The sequence below is a fragment of the Python bivittatus genome, unplaced genomic scaffold, assembly GCF_059951505.1.
Source record: "Python bivittatus isolate LINGU-HERP-01145 unplaced genomic scaffold, Pbiv_v1 ctg000850_np1212, whole genome shotgun sequence".
Taxonomy (NCBI): domain Eukaryota; kingdom Metazoa; phylum Chordata; class Lepidosauria; order Squamata; family Pythonidae; genus Python; species Python bivittatus.
This window is the reverse complement of record NW_028277112.1, coordinates 29882266-29906351: the sequence shown is the minus strand read 5'-3', so window position 1 is coordinate 29906351 and position 24086 is coordinate 29882266. Positions and strand designations below refer to the sequence as shown.

The following is a 24086-nucleotide window of genomic DNA, read 5'->3' as shown; positions in this document are numbered from 1 at the left end:
GTGTACCTGAATGAGCAGATCTGCAGGGGAGGTGCTACAATTGGGGATTATCATATGACCATGTTTGCAATTGCATTATCTCTAATCCATCATTTCTGAGTTTGTTGTCCCAATCACCATTTTATGAAGTTGGTCGGACCTGGCAACAGCTGCCTATGCCTCTGTTACCTGACAACTACACTGTACTCTTGGTGGGATTATCCTCGAGAACTATCTGAAAGTTATAAGTGGTACAGAATATGGCTACTAACCAAAACATTATATCCATGTTAAAAGATCTTATCCTGATCCCTAAGTGTTTTTTGGGCACAATTTAAATTATTGATATTAATGCCCTAAACAGCTCAGCTCCCAATCAAAACAGTGAGAGTTTCTGTAAATATAAATAAATAATTATAAATATCCTACTTAAGAAGTTGCCCTTTGATTAAAATACTGTATCTGATGGGGGTTTTGCTGAGGCACAGAAGAATATAAACTGTGGAAATGAGTGGCCCTCATTCCTTTTGTGTAACTAAGGATATTTCAAATGAGCAGAACATACTGAAAGGATTAAAGGTTCATACAGAAATATCAGTACCCAATTCTGCCCCATTTTTGGAAACTGTTTTAAGTCTCCTTAATATAATGAGATTCAGCTTACTCCACTGGCAATCATACCATTTTCTTCACCACAACAGCCATTGTTTTTCTAAATACAGATCTGATGGGCAAGAAAAAGCACTACCGGATAAATGTTGTGACAACAGCAATGTGAGATTATATAAAAGTTAACATCTCCATAATCATTATCTGGCAAATTGAAAACAGCTAAACCACAAAGGAAAACACAACGCACACACAGTCACACGTACATAATCATCTTTCCCTTCTTTTATCTCACAGGTTTCTGTAATAAACTGGTTGCTAAAGAAACCTGATCAAATTGTGACACAGTGTTTTGAAACCTTTCATGGAGTTCATTTGAAACTTCAGCATAACAAGTGGCCTCTTATCTGCGTACTATTCCAAGAAGAAAGGCATGCTATTTCGCCATCACAGCTGAAAAACTAGCAGGCTTTGCACGTAGACCCAGGGAGAGGGAAGAGGGAGGAGGGAGGGAGAGCGAGAGAGAGTGTGCACACATACTATTAAACAATGGTAACCAAATCTCTTTCCTTTTCCCCCTGCTGCTGTTGCTGCTTGCTGAAACTGGAATGCAGGAAGAAGTATTGCCCAGATTCCTAAGAACACACTTAAAGTCAATGTTTGACTTTTTTTATTTGCTTTTGACTGTAGCTGCAGTTTATTCTGTGGTAGCATTCCTGTTTTGCCTCTCCCAGCTGAATATGGATGCATCTCTCACCCAAGTCATGTACCCTTTTCACAAATAGCTACACTGAATTCCTATGGAGAACTTGTATGAGTGATGCTTACTCATTCTTCGTGCAAGTTACTGGAGCTGGCAAACATTTCACTGGAGAGGGGAAAGGCAGTATAGCCTTTTTCAAGTTAAAAATAGTCTTCCGTAATGTGGGGAGATGCAAAATTAGTTGCAGGCTGAGAGGAAAGCATGCTGTTTCTTCCTGTGTTAGTAGATGGATCAATAGTCCTAACCAGCACAGCCTATATAAAGAAAGGTATTTTTAAATAGATTATTATCTAGAGATGGTGGCTAGGGTCACACATTGTGTTAAAGCATATTGTGGTTTGTTAGATTTTGGCTTAGTGTGGTGTATAAATACTGCTGTTGTGATCAATTATGTCACAATTTGTTTTATAGCTTAGTATATTGAGTGGATTGAGAGGAAGCAATTCTTCAGATATTGGGCCTGGAGCCACTGAGAGCATGGGTGGTATACTATAAAGACAGGGGTATGGAACATATAGATTCAGGTCTCTCTTTCATTTTGGAGATCCTTGGATGACACTAGGTCCTTCTCAGGGGAGCTGTTTTGAGGTTAAAATAAGGGGAGACTCTCATGTGTATTGCCTTGACCCAGAGGAAAGCTCAAGGTTAAAATGTAGCAATAAATACATAAATAAATAAATGCCTAGCTTCTTCAACTAGGTTCAGGGGGGAAAAAAAGAATAAATAAAATCATTGGAATAATTATGAGAATAGCAATGGCCAGAAAAGAATGGTTAAGCTTAATTGTTGAATGGACACATATGACTATTTAAAGAAAATGGGTTACACTTGTATGATTGTCACCATTTTTTGAAATTAATTGTAACACTCTGCCCTCCAAAAATAAATCATCTATGCCCTTTCCTAAACAAAAAGCTCTGTTCTGAACTTTGAAGCTGAAGCTATACTATCAAACAGAAAAGGCTGAGTTTTTGAAACATCAGTTTGAAAAGTTTGAGACTTCCATATTTATGTGATGAGAATTATGTCACAAAGTTAATCATTCCCAGGGTATAAACATTCAGGCTAATGAAAAACTTCTTGTGCAAGCAGCCATTAGTCAGGAGCATAACATTGCATAATGCTTTCTAAAACATGTGTTATGTGATCAGAGTACAAGGCTACATAATACAGAAAAAGTGTTTGTGCCATATGCTGACCTTTCCTAAGACAGAAATGGATCCATGTGACATGCTGTTCTTGCCAACTGGGACTTAATGCTAATAATTAAACCTTGATGATATGAAGGAAGACAAAGTTGTCTTCTTTTCAAGCTTTAAGAAGCAGCTTTGAAGCTCTTATTTTGTGCTGTAGTAAACGTATCCATGGCCATGTTGTCCACTAGGAACACCGCTCATTAAAACTGGAATCAATAAAGACTTCAAGTGGTTCCTGGCATTTGTAGGAGAGAAAACACATGCTCGTATAGATACATGCACACTCACACCCACAATTGCTTTATTTGCCAAAGAAGTATAAAGGTCAGAGGAACAAAGACAGCCAAAAGAATGCATGGCACATCAAATCTCAGCACAAAACAATGGTGTTTGAAGTTCTTGAGCAATAACATTAGCAAGAAGCTGTTACTTAATCTCCTACCAGTATTACTGAAAGGAATGCTTGCAAAACCATTTAGGCAAGCATACTATAATTATAAGAAATAAAAAGGGTTTTGCTGCATAAGATGATTTTATAACTCTTTGCACAAATGCTTCTGGAGACACAGCTTAATTAGGAAGAACAAAGAAAGTCATGGTTTGTAAAAGATCCACATGCACTTAAAACTAATATAGTAGTAGAAAGCATGTACAGGGAAATATTTTTACCAACTGATATCCCTTCAAGGCCATTTACTAGCATCACAAATGGCATCCATTCTATTCTATGAAATCCTCAACACAGTTGTTAAATGGCTAAACTTCCATTGAAATCAGTAATTTCCCAACTTGGCATTCTCCAGATGTATCCTAGAAGTTCCAGCCAGGTGAGTTCCCAGTTGCAGTTCCAACACTTGGTGCCTAGGCTGGGGAAGGCTGTAATAATACATGTATTTAAGACAACAATATAGATTGGTAATATCCTTGATGGGCTGATGCTTTGGTTAAGTTCACACATAGTGGTAAGCTATCATGTGTTTTTTAAAATAGTTTTATAGCCTCATCACAATGTGTGAATTGTGACTGCCTCTGAAGGCCATTTGCTGGGACTCTAGCAGGGTTCCTTGTGCACTTGGTTGGCCACCGTAAGAACAGACTGCCGAACTGGGGTCTGATCTAGCAGGACTCTGCGTACTGTGTGTTCTTAACTGAGCCACTGTGGCTTGTAAAGTGGGTTCACAATTTTGCATGACGTGTAATTGTGATGCATGTTACAAACTGTGGTTTAAAAATCATGGGACAGTGCAATCTGTGAACTCTGATTTTCTCAGTCGTTTTTTTGCCTTTCCTGAGTACTTAAGGTTGCAATTCTATGTTATTTGCTGAGTGTGAGCTGTAATGAACTCAGTGGGAGTTAAGGCTAAGTAAATACAGACTTGCATTATAAGGATGCTCTGCTACATCAGATATAGGTAGAAAATAGATCTGCTATTGGAAAATCCCTGGATAATTTATTTCTTTTATCAATTTAAATTAATTAAAATTAGACTGCAGAAATGGTAAAAAAAGATGAAAGAACCAGAGGTTTTTCTTTTGAGATTGATGGACAGTTGGAAAAAAGTCAAGGAACTTTGTTTTTGTGTATGACAACTGCAACAAGATTATTGTATGCACAAAGATGGAAAGATTCAGCATTACCCACAATGGAGAAATGGTTGGTGAAGATGATGGTCATTTATTGTTGAGTGGAAACCCCTTATGGACTTTTTGCATGAAACAGACAAAAAAAAATGAACATGATTTATGGTTCTGATGGTTAGGCTGGATAGATTATAGAAAGAAGAGAGTTACATTGTAACCATAGAGTAAGAGGTAAATTTATAATTGTACTTACAACTGCTGTAAAGAAGATCAGAAGCTACTTCTTTGTATCTTTTTTCTATTTGTCTTTTACATTTTTCTTTCTTTCTTGCACTTTTAGCTTTCTCTTTGATTTCTTTTTCTTCAGTTTTTTTACTACCTCATGATCCCCATATTATGAAACACTTTGCCCTCTGAAGTAATTGTATATTTCTGGCAGGTTTTTGGGACAGACGGTAGACTGGGGTTCCCTTTGTGATCTCTATATGCCATTTTATTTATTTCATTTTATGTCAATTGCCTTGCTTTGTGAGAAATTCGGGCATTATGGAAATGTAATAAATAAATGGGGACCTCTCTCTTCTGTTAAGGAGAAAAGGTGAGCTTGGTATATTATGCAAAAGTTCAAACTCCATAGAAGTTCAGTTTGCAAAATTCTTGAAAAACGAATGTGGGTTCTGCCTGGCTCAAATCTGTGTGACATGCTCAACTGCTAAGTAATGCTATACATAGGATAAACAGGAAGAGAATCATACTCATTCAGAACTGTGTGAAGCATGGATGACATGGAACATATAGCCCAAAGAAAAATGGAACATCAAATTAGCTATAAAAGCAGGTAAGAAAAGACCAAATGGTTGGTATGTTATAATTAAACCTTGTATTTATTCCTTATTGTTTCCTACCTGTACAACAGTGTCCTACAAAAATGTATATCTGCTAATATAGACTACAGACCTCCAACTGCTGAATCTTCATGGTTATAAAATATTTTGATATCAACTGTAGCAATTAAATTCAAACTACAGATTTTCTTATCACAACTCTATATATGCTTTACTGTTTTGCAGCAGTAAAACAGGTTAGGAACTGCCAGCTTCTTGAACGAGACACTGTCAAATTGATAAGGTTCCTTGAAATCCAGCTTGCAATTTCTCTTTTTTTGTTGTTGCTTTTAGATAGGTAGTAGAGAAATAAAGTTTAGCCTTTCTCACATGATGCCACTCTCTAAAAATATCCATCACCACTTGGCAATTAATCCCCCCCCCCTTTCCATCTGTCAATTGCCTGCTGAAGGTTTTTTTTTTTAATAAGAGAGAGAGAAGGGATGAGGGAAGAAGAGTGGGAAATAAGAAATCAGATAAGAATAAGACTCATGGCAGACACTGCCCTCCCAACATTTGGCTTTAATCTCATTTATTGTCCAAAATTACCCACCCACTCCTGGTACATCATCAGTGCAAAGCTGTGATAATAACTCAGCATGGGAGAAAAAAAAAAAACAACCTTCCACCTCCACTAATGAGATAGAGGGTTAGGGTTGCATATTTTAGACATGACTCGTTGTCCATGGCTCACCAGAATCCATTAAAAACAACAGCTTCAGAAGAGTAGTCAAGACTTGTTGTTTAGGCTTGGGATGTTTATAGTTTTAACTGCAGTCATAAAACATGGGTAATAATTTACTTTTGCTTTGCATGTTTCTAGAAATCTTTGTTTAGGAGGAACTAAATTCATAAGAGCTCTTAATTTGACCAGAGATATGGCATTTAAAATTCTCTATGAAATTCATGGACAGAGATAAATGATTTAGGTAAATGATTTCTCTGAATTTTTCCAGGGAAAGAAGAAATTCTGCCCCCCCCCCCCCAAATCAGCAGCACTGCTACTAAAAAGGTCCAATGACAGGAATTCCCTCATGATGTTGTCCCTTGAATTTAACTGAAGCATGGGAGGCCAAGGAGCCTGCAGACTGTTGGAGAGATTATACAATGAAGACAAACAATTCACAAACATCCCTTTATAATCTTGTCAAATAATTAACTGCAATGATATCACACTTCATCTACAAGCATTTCTCTGAATTTTTCACTTTTGAAAAAAATCTAAAGCAAGTTCTCTTTCATCAACTGGAACTGGTACAAAAAAAATGCCAAAGAATTTCTCTGCCTAGAACTAAATTTAAAATTTGGAAGAATGATCTGGCAGAAATGCTTGAACCAAAAGAATACATGCTGATGAAATGTTGATGAAGACATGGAGATAGGAAGTTATGTAATTTCTATGTTTCATCACTTGAACAATTGAGTTTTCAGGAGTATTTCACATAGTGATATGGAAGTTTAATGTTTCTCTGTCTTTTAGTCTCCCACTGAAGACTCCCTGTCTTTTGTCATCTCAATCTTCTTTCCCTCCTCAACCAGCTGTGAAAATAGTTTGAATATCTACAGTTAGTAAATGGAAACACCGATATAATCTAAATATCTTAAATGAATTAAGTGCAATTCCCAAAAATAAGCATGTTCATAAGTAACTGAAAAACATCTGGTACTTAACAGAACACCAGCATTGCAAAACTTGGTCTTCTTCCTGGAATGATTATAAAAACAAGAATCCTCCTGAGTCCTTGTGAACAACATGAAGGGACATTTTATCATGCTTGGTGAACATGAAAAAAAGCTAGAAAAATTTGGATTCAAATACATACACTGATTCAGATGTTTTTAAAGGTTAATATACAATTGAGACTAGAGGTTTTTCTTTTGGGATTGATGGACAATTGGAAAAAAGTCAAGGAACTTTTTGTATATGATAATTGCAGTGAGATTATTATATGCACAAAGATGGAAAGATTCGGCATTACCCACAATGGAGGAATGATCGGTGAAGATGATGAAACTTGCTGAGATGGTCCAATTGACTTCTTTGATCAGAGAAAAGACAATATCTACATTTATTGCTGTCTGGAAACCCCCTATGGACTTTTTGCATAAAACAGAAAAAAAACATGATTTATGGTTTTGATAGTTAGACTGGATAGATTATAGAAAGAAGAGAGTCATGTTGTAACTTTAGGGTAAGAGGTAAATTTATAATTGTACTTATAACTGTTGTAAAGATTTTTTCTATACTTCTCTGTATCTTTTTTCTTTTTCTATTTTTCTTTTACTTTCCCCCCCTTTCTTGCACTTTTAGCTTTCTCTTAGCTTTCTTTTTCTTTTTGCCTTCCTAGTTTATATTACAGTGGAACCTCGGTTTACGAACTTAATTCATTCCGTGACTCTGGTCGCACCCCGAATTGGTCACAACCCGAAGGAAATTTCCCCATAAGGTTCAATGTAATTACCGTTAATCTGTTCTGGCGTGGAGGACAGGGAGGCGGCTATTGCTTGGAGGAAGAGTCCCCCTCCCTACGACCACGTGTCAGGGGTGGAAAATGGCCGCAGACCACGTGTCAGGGGCGGGAAAATGGCCGCGGACGTGTCAGGGGCAGAAAAATGGCCACGGACCATGTGTCAGGGGCGGAAAAATGGCCGCGGACCACGTGTCAGGGGCGGAAAAATGGCCACGGGCCACGTGTCAGGGGCGGAAAATGGCCATGGACCACGTGTCAGGGGCGGAAAAATGGCCGCGGACCGTGTCACGGGAGGGAAAATGGCTGCGTATCCTGTTCGTACCCCAAGGCGGAGTTCACAAACCAAGGTAAATGTTTGTGGCTGGAGCTGGTCGTAACCCAAAAAGTTCGTTAACAGAAGCGTTCGTAACCAGAGGTACCACTGTAGTTTGTATTAGTTTTTATTTTCCCTTTTAAAACTTGTAATGATATATCTATATCTATCTATATCTATATCCTTCTGAGTCCAAATAGAATTATAAAAATGTACAATGGGGTTTCCAACTATATTCAAGAGCCTCACAAAAAACACATCTGTTTGGTAATTATTTTTGTTAATTGACCTTTATGGACATCTGGGATTGCCACTGTCAGAGAAGATGCTGGGTGACCTGTAGTTGTGTCCTCTAAAATTTCCAGACATGCTTTGACTAATCTTCTTATAAAAAAATTAGCTGAGTTTGGATAGTGATTTTGTTTCTCTTTGACTTTTCTGGCTACAGAACATGGTTCATTTCCTTTGCAATTTTTTTCTGTAACTTGGTATACAAACTATACACAGTTTTACATAGTTTTGCTAATCATATCAGTAAGAGAAATTATGTAAACATAAAAGTAACTAAAATATGAGTGGGAAATCCCATAAAAGATCAAGGATCCTTATTTTCCAATAATACCAAATAGCTCTATATCTTGCTGTCAATCCAACTTTCTCATAATGAATTTCATTTCTACTTATTTGTTCTTCCAAAGTATAATAACAAAAACAAGTAAATATAAGTTAAGAGGCTATAGTTAAGAGGCTATAGCACATTCTCTTGGCAAATATGGAAAGCAATACATCCAGACATGTAACTCACCTAGTGACTACATTTTGACATTATAAATGCATTATAAATAATATATTAATTGGATATTCACTTCAGCAAGAGATAATGGTTTGGATTGCTTTGAATGAGTATAAATCTCTTTGATTGCACAGGGTTTAAGAATTGACAATTTTTCCTCCCATCTGATTCTTCCTCCCCCCAAAAGATTAAGAAGACTGAGAAACTACTTTGGTCTGAGGTAAGCATGGTGGGTGCAAATGGAATCAGCACAATAGGATTTTGTATTGAATCTTCAGTTTAAAACATGAGTTTTGAGACAATGGACAATTTATTCCCCTTCTTTCTAACAACTGATTAATCAACACAAATTAAAGAAAAATAAGGGAGAAATTATTGCCTAGCGGGGACATGCCGTGGTATTTCTGAATAATTTTTCCCCTGGATTTCATTTCAACTATGCTATTTTATGCACAACAGTACCAATTTAACAGTTCAAAGATAAAGGCCTGCAAATAAATAGCAACATAAGAATTCTTTTTGTGAAGGAAAAAATGAGATATGTATAAATAATTTTCTTAAATCAGGATAATTTTTAAAACATAAGACATCAAAATATGACTAAATATTTCAGTTTAGTAGAAATATTTCTATATTCCATTATAAGCTATTCTGATGAATGACATTCAACATGCAATTATGATAATTTCTGCTATTTTTATACACCAGATGTACTTAGTCTGACTGAAGTCTGTACACTTAAGTATATTTAACTGAATGCATGACTTTATTAGAGATTACATCTTACACTATGAAAAAAGCATTTTAATATTTTTGGAGACTTTTTTTTCCTTTCTAAAGTTATAATGATAAAATGGTCAGTCAGCTAGCATAGTGATAAGTCTACTGGAGCATTTTAAGCAAAAAGTGGAATGTTAAATTTAATGAGTTTTATTTCATTTTGATCCATCCTTTTATTTATAATTGACATGCAACGTACAAATTACATATAATTTTGCCATGATAAGAGACAATGCTACATAACAGAATATGTGAAAAATCTGGTATACACTGCATTCATAAATGAAATCTCATTCTAGTTCATATAATGGGTAGAATACGTTTCTCTTCACAGATCAGCATCCAAGTTAGGTTAACAGCCAAAGGTTTTTAGGACAAAACAAAAAAAACGTTGGGCATCATTAATACTTCTATATTAAACAGGCAGGCAATGAATCTCAATTTTAAACCAATGCTTGGAAGTTGCAGATTAAGTTAAAAAGCTGAAAATGAATCCAGATAAGATGTTGGTCCTAATGTTTTAAATGGAAGGAGGTTGCACAGAATGGCAACCTTATGTCTTAATTAAGTTAGGAGCATAAGAGTCCTTATGAGTCCCTTTTATTTCCTTGATAAAAGCAAGGACTGGCTCTTTTATTAATTTTAGCTGCCTAGAAAGGGTATGTTTTCTGAAGTGCAATGTTTATTTAGTTAATGACCATTTTTTCTCTCATCATTCTCTTCAGTGTTGGCTTAAAAAAGTAAATAAGCTTTGTCTGCATCCCTGCACTGTAAATTAAAACAAAACCCATTGCTGCTTCTTACCTCCTCAGCAGAGTGCAGCTGCTTCTACAGTTGCAAGAATTCCGAGCAGACAGATGTTGCTTCTCCTGAAGCGCCAGTGAACTCCTTTTTTGTGGCCATCAAGAGTATAGGACTCATGGCTGGCAATGTCACTTTCTTCATAACAATTTCAGTTTATTTGCCTTCTAATGGAGGGCTGTGTTTTTTTAGGTAACACAACTACAGCAGATTTTATGAGCAATTTCTGGACATGTATAACATTATGTGGTAGGGCCCTCTATCATTATTTCTAAATTAATGAAATAATGAAATGAAAATTCTTCCTATTCTATATTATTAAGACTCATCTACATATTTAACTAAAATGGTCAGGTATATAAGCCAAAATGTTCTTCGTTTGTTTTGATTAGAATGTAGGATAAAATACAACTGTGATTTAGCATAAGGCATGAACCTGTTCTCAGTTACCATTCTTTCACATTCCAAAAACATCTTCAATCAGGCAAGCTTTTGATGACACACTATCTGATTTATCGCCAAGTTGGCTTTCTTAATGTATTTTTAAACATGTATTTAATGCTTATTTTTTATTTTACATTCATTCTTGCATTTAGCTAGAGTGCCTGTCATTGCTGTAAAGGTAGAGGTGTGTGTGTGTGGGTGTGTATATGAATAAAACAATTAAAAAACATGTGCCATTATGTACAAAAATAGCACAACTCATAGTCTTTATGTTGCATACAAATGACCCCAACAAAAAAAAAAAATCTAAGATCAGTGTCTATTTTATTGTTAAAATCCTATAATGGAAGCATAGTACAATTAATATGCTAAATAACTCTTTACAATTATACAAGCTGTACAGTTGTTTCAACGGAGTATATAAATATACTCCCAGTTATTCTTTCATAAATTTGGGCAACTTCAGAAATTTACACATTCAGATAGAATAAAAACGTACTTGCTGATCTACTGATTAATTTATTCAATTCAATCTACAGTGTCTGGTGTACAGAATTATTTTGTTCCAACAGCAGAACACCTACATTGTTTAGTCTCTTTAGGAATGTATATTATATATATTTAATTGATAAGATATACAATTCAATGATGTGGAATAAAGTGCTGTAGAATTCAATGACCTTGCAATTTCACAGAAAAGCCTTCAGTTCATATACATTATAAATATCAATCTATGGGAGTTACATTTACTTCCATGGTTGCATTAGTCCACATTCTGAGGCAAAAAGTAAGCTAAAAAGTCCTTCTAGTAGTCTCTTTATTTCATTTGCATTTTAAAAGACAGATGTTTTTCTTACTCTCCTTTGTAGCGAGGAGGTCTTTTCTCTTTAAAAGCAAGAAGACCTTCAATTCTGTCTTTTGTTGGAATAGTCTACAATGAAGAAAATCTTTTTCAGTTCTTATAAGTTAGTTACATTTCCATGCAAATATCACTCAAAGGTATGGGTGAACAGAAAGATAAGAAAAAGTGTAAGTTGAGCCATGGTTACAAAATACTTGCAGCTGTTGTAAATCAATCATGCTCTTCACCATAGTCCAAGTTTTGCTGATTATCAGTGGAGGGATAAAACTGAGAGCAGTGTTTCATATTATGTTTTTCCTGAGTTGACAGTCTCTCCATGAAGAATGTACATATATAACTATTAATTCTGTCACAAGGATACAAATTATGAAGTGTTGTTGTTTCTTAAACCTGGCCTTGGAGGAAAACTAAATACTCATACAAGAACCGAATAGCAATGGGTGAATCTTTCCAGATTCAATTCCAAATAAGCTTGTCTTAATCAAGTAAACCAACCACAAATCAGTGTAAGAAAGAATTAGCAATGATGCAATCAAGAATAGAGAAAAAGCCCATCTCCCTCCCTTTATCTGGAAACATTACTGAAGATAGTGAAGAATCTGCCTATGCCCTAGAATTCTGTAGCAAAAGCATTCTGGGTATGAAAATCTTTGGAAATGTTAAGTCTTCAAAACTTCCCAGACATTCTTAGGGTGCAAGAATTGCCTTGGTACCCATAATGCTGCTGGACTGTTTCAGATCCAAATGAAAACACAACAGAATAATTGTTAGTCGATACATGTCAATGGGAAAAAGTACAGTGGTGAAAAAGATTATAAAGGTGTAACTGATTACAAATTGACCTTGTTCTTTAGAGGGTTTGAAAGTAGTTTAGAAACAGATGTTTGTACTGTGAAGTCTGCATTTCTAAATAATGCTGGCATCACATACAGAAGTAGGCTGAGGGCTTATTCTTAAATTACTGAGTAATGAGAATAGCTGTTCATTTCAACACAAGCATTTTAACACTGTAAATGTGTACATATTTATCTGGAATTAAGTCCCACTTCTAAGTAGACATATACGATTGGACAGTAAATGAATAATGTTCTCATCCAACAAGTGAGGTCCATGTATGAATATGAAATGTTCAAAGCAGATATTCATAACTCCCCATCATCAAAACTGAATTATCTACTATTTCAGTTTGATATTAGGTGATGAAATTACAATCTGCGTATTACCAATATTCAAACATGGAAGATAAGTGTGTTTGTGTATGGGGGGGGGTTGGATGGCACTGAGGAGGGATAATTTTAATTTCATACCTGAGCATAACAAGCTTCTTCGATTGCTAAACCTGTTAGTAGATCCACCTATGAACAACAAAAATGGAATGAATTGAAAACAGTGTTGTAAATAGTCTGCGTACCAGCTCAAAAATGAGTCTTACCAATAACAACAACAGTTGGGTCTATAGTTCAATAGAATCTTAGGTTCAAATTTCATAACAATGATGTATAACTGCTTGTAGTAGGGAACCTGTGGCAAGTTCCAACATCTCTCATCACTGGTTATGCTTGCTGGGACTAATGGAGTTCGAATTCAGCAATATTTGGAGAGTCACAGGTTCCCCACCATTGAGGTATAAAGATTTTGTACATAAAAGGTTTTTGTGGCGCTGATCTAATTTTATTATTGTGGTAGACCACTGACATTTTATTTCAGAGTTTTACTATGCTGAAAAAGTGTCCCAATTACACATAAAACTAGCTAATATCTTTAAATTATTTTTAGAAGAATATCAACATACTATTTCAAGAATTTATATTCTAACTACTATATGATCATTAGTAATTGATAATGTTCCCCTCCCACTTCCCTATTGTGACACACTGCGTTCCATTTTATGACTAATGCATATGTGCAACAGTAAAGTCACTGTTCTACCATTTTAAAAAATAAACTAAAATGAAGTAAGAACCATATGTATACAGGGCCACAGACTGGATATAGTGAAATGAAATACAAAAATAATATGACAATTCAAGTGATCCCTTACATTTTTCCACATTTTAACAGCAGCTCAATCTTATGCCAAATTCTAAAACAAATAAGTACATGTATCAGGAAATATTCTCCACTTACACTTAAGGGCATTTAGAGCACTCAGTTTGGGATTTCCATCTGAGGAACTATTTCGACAAAAAATTCACAAATACTTTTGCTGAGTACATTTACTGTGTGCTTATGTGCTTATTGTATTCCTTAGGAACTCTGGAATACAGAACTACCTATAAATGAGTTTATTTAAAATAAACTCTATATATTTATATAAAGCAATACATAGATCAGAAAACTGTCTCAAAATACATCAGAAGATAGCTTTTGGTACCCCTTATGGACTTCTTGCATAAAACAGAAAAAAATGAACTTATGATCTATGGTTTTGACAATTAGATAGGATAGCCTATAGAAAGAAGAGAATCACAATGTAACTTTAGAGAAAGAGGTAAATGTATAATTGTACTTATAACTGCTGTAAAGAAGATTAGAAGCCACTTCTTTATATTTTTTTCTTTCTTTTCTATTTTTCTACCTTTTTTTCTTGCATTTTAGCTTTCTCTTTTATTCCTTTTTCTTTTTTCTTTCTTACTCTATATTCATATTAATGTTTACTCTTGTTTTTAAAACTTTCAGTAAAATTATATTAAAAAAAAGAAGATAGCCTTTGGTCACATGGTTTGTAGAAGCAGACAAAGGACACTACTCCCTAAACATCTAACAAGTCTAAATGTACTATTTTTGTATTATAATTGTTCTGGAATATGTATCTTCAGAAAATTGGTGAGGACAGAAAACAAATACATTGTCCTTGTTCAAATAGAAGTTTGCAAGTCTGATAAAAATATATTGTGCTCAAAATACTAATTCTAAAAGAAATCATAGCTTAGGGCATAAAACCAAGCAGCCTTTCTAAACTTAAGGTGAAAATGGCAAAAAGCTGATTCACAGTGTTAATCCTTTTTAAACTGAGGACTAACCAAGATGTGAGAGGAATCTGCACATAAGAACTGCATCCTAAACTTATGAAGGGATCAGGCATATAATTCATATTGCTCTATGTGGGATAGGAGGGTAATACCCAAACTTTCCATATTCTGAACCCTTTAAAACGGATTCTCTGCTACCATATTTCTTTCTGTGAGACAATGAGGCTACAAGTATAGTTGTCAGGAAAAAGTTCTTATGGATAAGATTCAGCTTTCCAATCTTTCCTTATGCACTTGAAACAATATATCCAACTGCTATTTTATAGATTTTGATGCATATATATCAAATAATACAATTTTCACATCTACTTTGCCCCTTAAAGGAAAAATATTAAATAAAAAGATTAAATAGCATGCACAAATAGGTTTTCTTACTTCCATTCCTTGATTAATGGCCAATTTTGCAACTCTCATTGCTACTGGTCCCTAAAATTAAAAAGAAATGTAAGTTTCAATACAGAAAATAAGATCTGTGATTTTAAAAAGGATTCAAAAATCAACCTCTCATTTTGTCCTCTCAGAACTCAATTGTATTATTATTTGAATTTAAAAAGACAGATTGCTTGTTAGATGATGGGGCGGGGTGGGGGGGGGTGGGAGATGCATATAGACCATAACAGCATTTGAGGGTAAGAATTAAGACCCACATCTGGAAACTCATTTTGACAAGCTGACTTCAGTAAACAATGCTGAATCGAACACTTCTATTATGCTGAATAGGCCTTTTACTCAAGGACTTAAAAAATATTTCATAATAGAATGAATGCTGCATGAGAAAATTAGAACTAATGGTTAAAGTGCTGGATTAAAAATCAGATTATGAGTTCTAGTGCTTCCACAGGCACAGAAGCTGACTGGGTGGTTTTGAGCCAGTTACTCTCTCTTAGAGCAATCACCTCACAGGATCGTTGTTGTGGGGAAAATAGGAGGAAGGAGCATTATGTATGCCTCCATGAGTTATACAAAATAAAAGTGTGATATAAATCTATAAAATAAATGCATGCATATACAACAGGCATATTTAGCACTTTCATCTATTTATACATCTACTTGTATTTCTATATGCATTATAATACTTTCTTTTTCATAAGAAATGCTAAATAATTTGGTACATTAAAAAAGGAAGAAACTGCAATTTTTGTAGGTATTTGCAGAATGTAAAATACTGTAATTTGTTGGACAGTTTTGTGGCATCCCTATATGTATGAGAGCTGTACTCTTGAAAAGAGAATTTGACATTTGGAAAGTAAATACCCAATAGGGCACCAGGATGAGAAAGACTTATCTCTAAACCTATAGACACACACACATACACATACACACAGATGCACATGCATACATAAACATATATATACATACACATACAAATGTACATATGCTGCTAGATGAAGGTGAGGATACATTTTCATGGCCACCTGATATACCCAGGAGGAAAGCTGCCAATGCTTTTATGGAGTGAATGTGAATTAGAGAGCATAGCTGTAGCAAAGCTTTATGGCCCCCTTATCAGTGTGGAGAATGATGGGCCTTGAAAAACCAAGAATAAACTTCAGTCCCAGTGAAATGGCATTGCACTGGCCAAATAAAAAATGACAAACATCAAAAGAATGAAGCAATGTTTCCAATGGAGTTCAGGGGCTGGGAAAAATTGTAAGATTGAGACTATTTTGAAGGAAAAAATATCTGGATAAAGGACTATCTTTTTCTATGGAAAATAAGGGAGGCCCTCCTTGTAATACATACAATTCTCTATCTCAATGATCTGATGTCACAGTCATCAGAAAGTTGATAAATCAGGGCTATAGCCATGAGTTCAAAGAGTTTCAACATTAAGATAGAGAAAACAAAAGAAAGGCTGTAGACCAGAAGTGGCAGGGAATCAGAGAATAAAGAATTGCTAGGGCTTTCATGAAATGCTTCACTTGTGGGTTAAGAAAAAGAGCACTGTTCAGCAATGGAAAAAAGGAAGAGATGGCTACAAGATATACTTTACTGAAGAGTGAGCCAAATTCTGCTATTTTATATGCAAGACAATGAGCAAAATATGGTGGTTCCAATACTGCAGAGGATTCAGTTGCTGCTTCTGCATTTCCATTTAGCTCTGTAGAAAGCTTCTGAGAAGCCAACAAAGCCAGTTCTATCTTGTTTGGGAAAGTGTTGAATCCAAGCTGTAAGAATAGTTGATTGATTATGTGCCAACAAACTATAAGGCACAAGGAATTAAGATCTGGATGGAAGACTTGTCCCTGATATATGGAGGGAAGGTCAGTTTGGTTCATAAAACCAATGTACTCTTAACAGATGAAACAGAGTGATAGGACAAACTGTAGCTCCTGAGGTCATTGTTTGATGACAATGAAATTGATACAATCTCTGTTGATCTTTGTTAGGACTCTGATCAGCAGGGCAGTGAGCAGAAACATGTATAACAAGGAACCATTCTGAGAATAAAGGAATATATCACAAACATTAGGGGTCTAGCCCATCTTTGTGGCAAAAAATCTAGGCACTGCTGTGTTCCTATTATGCAGACAAAGTGACCTTGGGGTTGCCCCAGTGGGATTTGATGAGATCAACACTGATGGATGTACTTTCCACTCATTGATGGCCATTCTGGAGAAAACTGTAGAATCTTCCAGTGCAGCTCAAAAGTTTGGCCACAGAAGCAGCCTTGGATTCCAAACTACAAGAAACTTAAATTCATTAACATGTCTCAACACTCTGCAGCTGGACCAACCAGAATTGTCAGAAGTGCACTCTCCTTATGAACATAGATGCATTAGTGCAAGTGATGTGTGTTGGGGAAGAAAAAACAAGCACTGTCTAAAGTCCTTGGAATGGTCAGAAGTGCCTTCATAGTTTCAGTACCTCCAAATTAGAGATATTGGGGGACCAAGGTAATGATCTGAAGGAAATGCTAAACAGACCAAGAGGCATCAGAGGAAAAACCATCAGGTTTTGAGACATCAGCATGAGCTCCACTGGAGGGGATGACTCTACAGAGTAGAGGATCACTAATTGGCACCATGAAAAACTTTGATCCCTGGAAGACCAATGATCTGATCTAGAACAGTAAGACAGTATGGAACCTACAGAAATTGGAGAGATGCATCCTTTAAAAGAAGAATGAATATGAGATAACTTGAGTGAGCTCAAGAGCTCCAAGAGGAAGATCTCAGTTTTGACTATTCTAATAGATAAGGAAGGTAGTCAAAAAGAGATCCTATGCCTGAAAATGAACCAATGAGGCCTGGACAATACAAATCAGTATTCTTCAATGGTGGATCCAGCAGTAGCTGAACTGGAGAAGACCATTGTGAAGATGAACTCTAGGCTACTGGACATGGAATCTGGAACGCAACAGAAATGTTCTCTCCACTTTTTTTTTTGTCATTTTGGAAATGAATGGGACAGACTGCTAAGATGGCTTTGAACCTTTAATGGGCAATGAACTCAGGGATAATAATGGTGGTGAGAATCCTAGGCAGGAGTGAAGAATTCAAATGTTCTCTCACAGAATAAGAAGCTGCCAGATAACCTTTGGGACATGGTATGAGGCTTGAAGGAAGCTGAAGAGGCTACAACCACTTCAGGGCCTGCTGCCCTTAAAGCTTGTTCCCAGAGAGAAGTATGCAAACAAGAATGATTGTGATGAACTTGTTTAGAAAATACCTAGCAGGGCATGCAAATATCTAACCCACATGATTTTAACCAAGATACAGATTAAACCCTTTAGGGCCATAAAGCTGAAGACTGGATGCCTGTAATTGAAGAACTAATTATCCCAATTAACAACTCAAGGAATTCTGAGGAAGATTAAAGAAAAGGAAAAGAAAAAAGGAAAAGGAAAAATATTTAGACAAAGCAGAAGGATAATCAGTCCAAGGATGAACATGCTAATGCTGCAGCAATTGAAAACCAACTGAAAGGGTTTCGGTGAGAGCCACTTCTAATTGTGTGGTTCATATGGGGACAGGAGGCTCACAAAAAATTCTGAATGCTTTGGAAGATTCGGAACAGGGCTCTGCACAGACACATAACTCACATCAGAATCACAGACCACAATGAAGAATAACAGTTCCACTTTGTATATTTCAGTTTTCACCCCCATTTATGACTGCAGTTAATATGAGTAGATTGAAAGACTCAATTTGAAAATAAAATTCTTCTACACTCTTATGCAGCCATACTAAAGTGTTATCAAGATATGTCACTCAAGATACTCCTCTTCAGATATAGTAGCTGCATCAAAATGGAGTGAACTACATTTCATCATTTAATTTTTCTCAAGACTTTAATCTCCAGTGAGTGGCAGACAACAATTCAGAAATCACTGCTAGTGAGAATCATGGCATTAGTATTTTACATTTAGAATAATTTAAAACATATTAGTAGAAGTATGTTGTTTAAAAACTATATACGATCAGTGAAACATTTAGAATAGGTAATATGTAGTATGTATACCTCTATGTACTTATATCAGTATGGAATTTCATGGAATATACACTATTGGTTCTCTAGACTTATGGTCTTGGGGGACTTCAACCTGCCTTCTCTGGGGGTGGGATCTGAGGTAGATCAGCAGTTCATGGCCACCATGACAGCCATGGGCCTATCCCAGGTCATCCAGGGCCTGACATGGGACAATGGTCACACCCTGAATCTGGTTTTCTTGTTGGAGCAGTGGCAACGTGATCTGGAATTAGGGAAGCTTTTAGTGTCTCCCATCATGGTCAGATCATGCACTGTTAACCATGATATTCTCTGGCACTATCCCCTGCTGCAGGGAGGCGGAACTTATTAGGTCAGTCTGCCCCCAGTGACTGATGGACCTGGATGGGTTCCACAGGGAGCTGGGGGTTATTCTGAAAGGTCTGCTGCAGGGTCTGATTGAAGACTTGGCCGTCGCTTGGAATGAAAGAACGGCTTTGGCCTTGGATCAGATTGTGCCCATGCAACCTCTCCTCTCTCATGGATCCCATCACTCCCCGTGGTTGAAAGAGATTAAACGGGAGAAGAGATATCTAGAGTGCTGCTGGAGGTTGGCGAGGAACAAACTCAGTCAAACATGCGTGTGAGAGCCACTATTAAGGTCTACTTTGTGTGGTAAGAGCGGTGAAGTGACAATACTTCTCCACTTGTATTGCATCCACAAATAGCCATCTGGCAGCCTTGTTTAAGGTGACACGATCCCTCCTGGGGAAGGAGGACTTGGAGGTGCACCTATAAGGCCGGGCGGGGGAATTTGCAGAGCATCTGTTGGGCAAAATTGCTCAAATTCATTCCAAGTTGCACGCCAGCTTTGATACGTGTCTGAGAAAGATGTCTTGCCTGGTTATCTGGGAATGGTTTGATCCTGTAGAGCCTGAAGAAGTGGACAGGGTCCTTATGACTGTGAGCTCAGCCACCTGCTCCTTAGATCCATGCCCCTCCTGGATAGTTAAGGCTGTTAGGGGGTGTTGTGTAGTTAGATCCTAGTGGTAGTGAATTTTTCTGCTGTAGCCCCTGCCTGGAACATTATTTCCCCTGAGGTGAGGTTAGTCCCATCTCTGTTAGCCTTCAGGAAAGCCTTGAAAATGTGATTCTTGCACTAATCCTGGGGATCTCATGGCAAGCCTGCAAAATGATTGTATGAGGTTAAATGATGGTTGTTCTCCCACTGTCTTGAGGTTGTTTTATGTTTTTATTCTTTCATGTTTTTATTTTTTATTTTTGTTATTTATGTTTTTTATATTGTGATAGTTTTAATTGTTATTCTGTTTGTAAGCTGCCCAGAGTCACTCTTTATGAGATGGGTGGCTGTATAAATTTGCTAAATAAATAAATAAATAAATAAATAAATAAATAAATAAATAAATAAATTTGATGCATGGTGAAGAGTTCTAAAATGAAAAGGAATGAAAAGCTATTTCAACTGACAATTAAGATATTATTTTTAAAAGAAACTACCTAACAGCCCTTTTTACTGCCATGAAACATTTTCTCTCATTTTGCTTGCATTTTATTTAGAACAATCCATGAATTTCAAAACTCATCTCAATTTCTTTTTACCCTAAGTTCACTTGTTTTCCCGCAAGATATATGAATTGTTCTGCCATAAAGTTCAACATGGTTTCTTTCAACTTTCAGCTATTTCTTTATTCATAATATCCAGCAAAAATCATATTTGATATTGCATAATAGTACAATAGCATTATTAAACACTACTAAACAGGAAGGATATTTTAAAAAGTTATTTCTGAAAAATACTTTCTGGAATTAGTATTTGCTGGACTGAATCATCAGCTCAACTACATGTGTCAAATGGACTGAAGTTAGCAGAAAGATCCAAGTTCACATCTTCACAAACCAATTGAACATACTGGCTGGTGGCTCTGTTAATTTAACTGCACAAAACAAAAACAGTACTCATCCCTTGCCCCATATTTAAAAAAACACTGAAACTAGAACATAAAAAAGATTGCACGCAAAAACCTACAAACTTACACCTTTCATGAAAATACACTGATTGTCTAATAATTCTAGCAACTTTTAAGAAATCATAATAGACAGAACTGGAAGATACAGATATTCAATTTAATTGACCCTTTAACATATCCAGCATTAGTGTTAATTAATATTAATATGGAAATGTATTAGTGCGATGATACAATGGTAAGTGAATATTATCATCTGATATCTGATATAAAGGTCCCTGCAGAAGGTAACAAAATAGATTGTGATCATATACCAGATAGTTCATCCTAAGGAATTTTAAAATGTACTCTGTAAAGCTGCTTGAGAGGCTGAAGATGCAGACCTCTGACAAGGACAATGCCAGACCTACTGTACTTGAGAACAGGATAGAAAATGTTCTTTTATCCATTCTTTGCTAAACATGTGTTAAAGTTACACATCATGGTTCTTTTTCACTAAATATTCAGATCAATAAAAATCACAACAATACTTTATCACTATGTCTAGATAGTAATCAAATAAACCAACATTATAGTGTTTATAGAAGGCGTGATCTATTATATAAAGCTATGTACCTAAACACATTTATAAGTATACACTTCCCATCAGTTAATGGAATCTGTATTTAGAATTTGGGCTATAAAGTGCCTCTTCAATACTTTTTGTTGATTAACTGAACTTCAAGATTTTAATTTAGGTTGGGAAGCTAAATTAGGAAGTCTAAAAAAAAAGAATTTTTAAAATTTCCAGAGTAAGATGCGTTTTTCTAATAACAGCCTCAGAAAGAAAAGGATGGGTACTAAGCAAAAATACCAGTTAAAGGGCTGAAGCTTAAATAATAACAAAACCCTCCAATGTTTATCATTAATTCAATAGTTTAAGATTTGTAACAAAATCCTAGATGGATGAATAATATGCCTATAATGACAACCAAGGGAAGAAAATATTATAAATGATAAATATAAGATTTGGTTGTTTAATAATGGCGAGCTTCCAATACAGTTCATGGCAATAATTTGTTTTAGCTTTCCCAGTTCTTATCTTGTCATATCTTGTCATCTGTTGCAACAAAATGGTAGAATAAAGAATGCCATCCATTTAGATTGTACCTGAGGTAAAAATTCCCTTGCCAGGGCTAAAGCTCTTCTATAGGCAGCATCCCCTGCTTCATTCTGTTCAACCACATGACTGATCAAGCCTATTGATTTAGCTTCTTCACCGTCAACTACCCGAGCAGAAAATATTAATTCTTTTGCCAGAGACACACCAATTGTACGAGGTAGTCTTTGTGTCCCACCTGTAGTTTGGGAAATGTAAGAGAAAACACAAATGTTGATGCTATGGAGTACCATCATGTTTAGTATATCAAGCTTTAAAAGTGTGACTGATTAATAAACTTAAGAGTGATTTTGCCACAAACCCATAAGCAGGGTAATAATTCAAGTACTGTAAGAAAATGCCTATGTATCTAAAGCAGAACATAATATACATAATTCAGAGCTCTTTTCTTTCTCAAGGACAAGCACACATATCCAATTTTAACAAGTCATCTCCACTCAGCAACCAACTTCCCAGCACAGAAAATAGATTAAACCTATTTATAAAAATGCATCTCTTTCTCTCATCAATAATTAAAGAAATCATAGAAGCTGCTATTTGACCCAATAAAGGAAATAACTTTGGTTTTCATTAACCAACAGATCAGTACACTATATCATCTAGACATTAGCTACAGTCAAACAAACTCTACATTGCTGATGGATGTTCAGCAATGACAACATGTAAGAAGAGTGTACTTTTTACCAACCACAGAGAAAAGAATATTCAATCTTTAATGTAACTACTTAGAATAGATAAACTATAAAAAGATACAGTGGGAGTAAACTTTCTAAAAAAAACCAATAAACAGAAATACTGTACTTAATTAAAATATGCTTAAAGGAACTGTAAACTGTATATCTACTTTACAGATATGTGAACAATACATGTGTAAATACTGTACTTCTAATGACAGCAATATAAATAATGCCAACTTGTACTAATGATTAATCCACAATCACATGGACTTTTAATCATCAGTCAGAACAATAGTCACAAATGAAAATATATAATTATTCAATCAAAGGGCAAATGAAAATATATAACTATTCAATCAAAAAATGTAACATTTTAAATAGTTTTTAACAGTACCTATACTAAATGGATCATTCCCTGGTAATGGTAAAGACAGTATCCACTACTATCTATTACATGGCATAGAGCCTGGTTACTTAAGGGACCGCCTATCTTGCATAGCTTCTCCCTAACCAATGTGATCCTGCAGGTTGGCGTGCTCTGGATTCCTTCGATTAAACAATGTCATCTATCAAGACCCTGGAAGTGTGCCTTCTCTGTAGCAGTGCCTGCCCTCTGGAATGAGGTTCCCCCCAAGATCCGGATGGTGGTGAGGCGTATTCACACTATCTGGAAAATAAAGTTGCTCAGATTCACTCATAGTTGAACTCTGACTGAGCAAATCCAAATGAGTTTCCCAGGGCACAGTCTTGTGAGGTTATCTGGACTGAGTTTGATTCTGTGATGCCTGAGGAAGTGGACAAGGTCTTTCTGTATGTTAGGTCAGCCACATTTGTTAGATTTTGGACTCTCCTGGGTTGTTAATGTTACCCAATGGTGACCAAGGGATGGGTCCACTCTATCCCCTAGGGTTCCAAAAAGCACTTAAGACCTGGCTTTGATCTCAGGCCTGGGGTTGATGTGTTTGTGGGTTTGATTGTTTTAGTCTGGGCCCCATGTAGGGTTGTATGCTTTTAACTGTTTTTACTGATTTGTACTTTTAAGAGAATCTGAGATTCTCCCACTGAGAATCTATGGGAGTGGGTAGCCTATAATAAATTTAAATAAGTAAATTAATATTACTATTGGCATATTTGGGGTAGTATACAACAAGCATAACCAAAACCCAGTTTTACCCTAAGGATGCTAATACTATTCTGTGCAAGCTTAGATGTACAGTCTTACAGACCTTATAAACCAACATTTTCTTGTCTGCATCCCATCAACTGGGAGCCATATATAGGGCACTGATATACAGGATGTACTGAATATGAGAACTTTTATGTACT

At 35.9% G+C, this 24086-nt stretch overlaps 1 protein-coding gene across 2 annotated transcripts in view; it reads right to left on the bottom strand.

The window, feature by feature from the left end:
- Nucleotides 1-10921: 10921 nt before the first annotated feature.
- The window catches only part of AUH (AU RNA binding methylglutaconyl-CoA hydratase), a 44963-nt gene continuing 31798 nt past the window's right edge, over nt 10922-24086 (bottom strand). For both annotated transcript variants that reach the window (XM_007429417.4, XM_088130034.1), the window contains exons 7-10: nt 22074-22261; nt 14884-14934; nt 12784-12831; nt 10922-11545 (exon numbers count right to left, since the gene is read on the bottom strand). In XM_007429417.4, the coding sequence (XP_007429479.1) occupies nt 11468-11545; nt 12784-12831; nt 14884-14934; nt 22074-22261 (365 nt within the window). In that variant the 3' untranslated portion in view covers nt 10922-11467. The remainder of the gene's footprint in view (nt 11546-12783; nt 12832-14883; nt 14935-22073; nt 22262-24086) is intronic.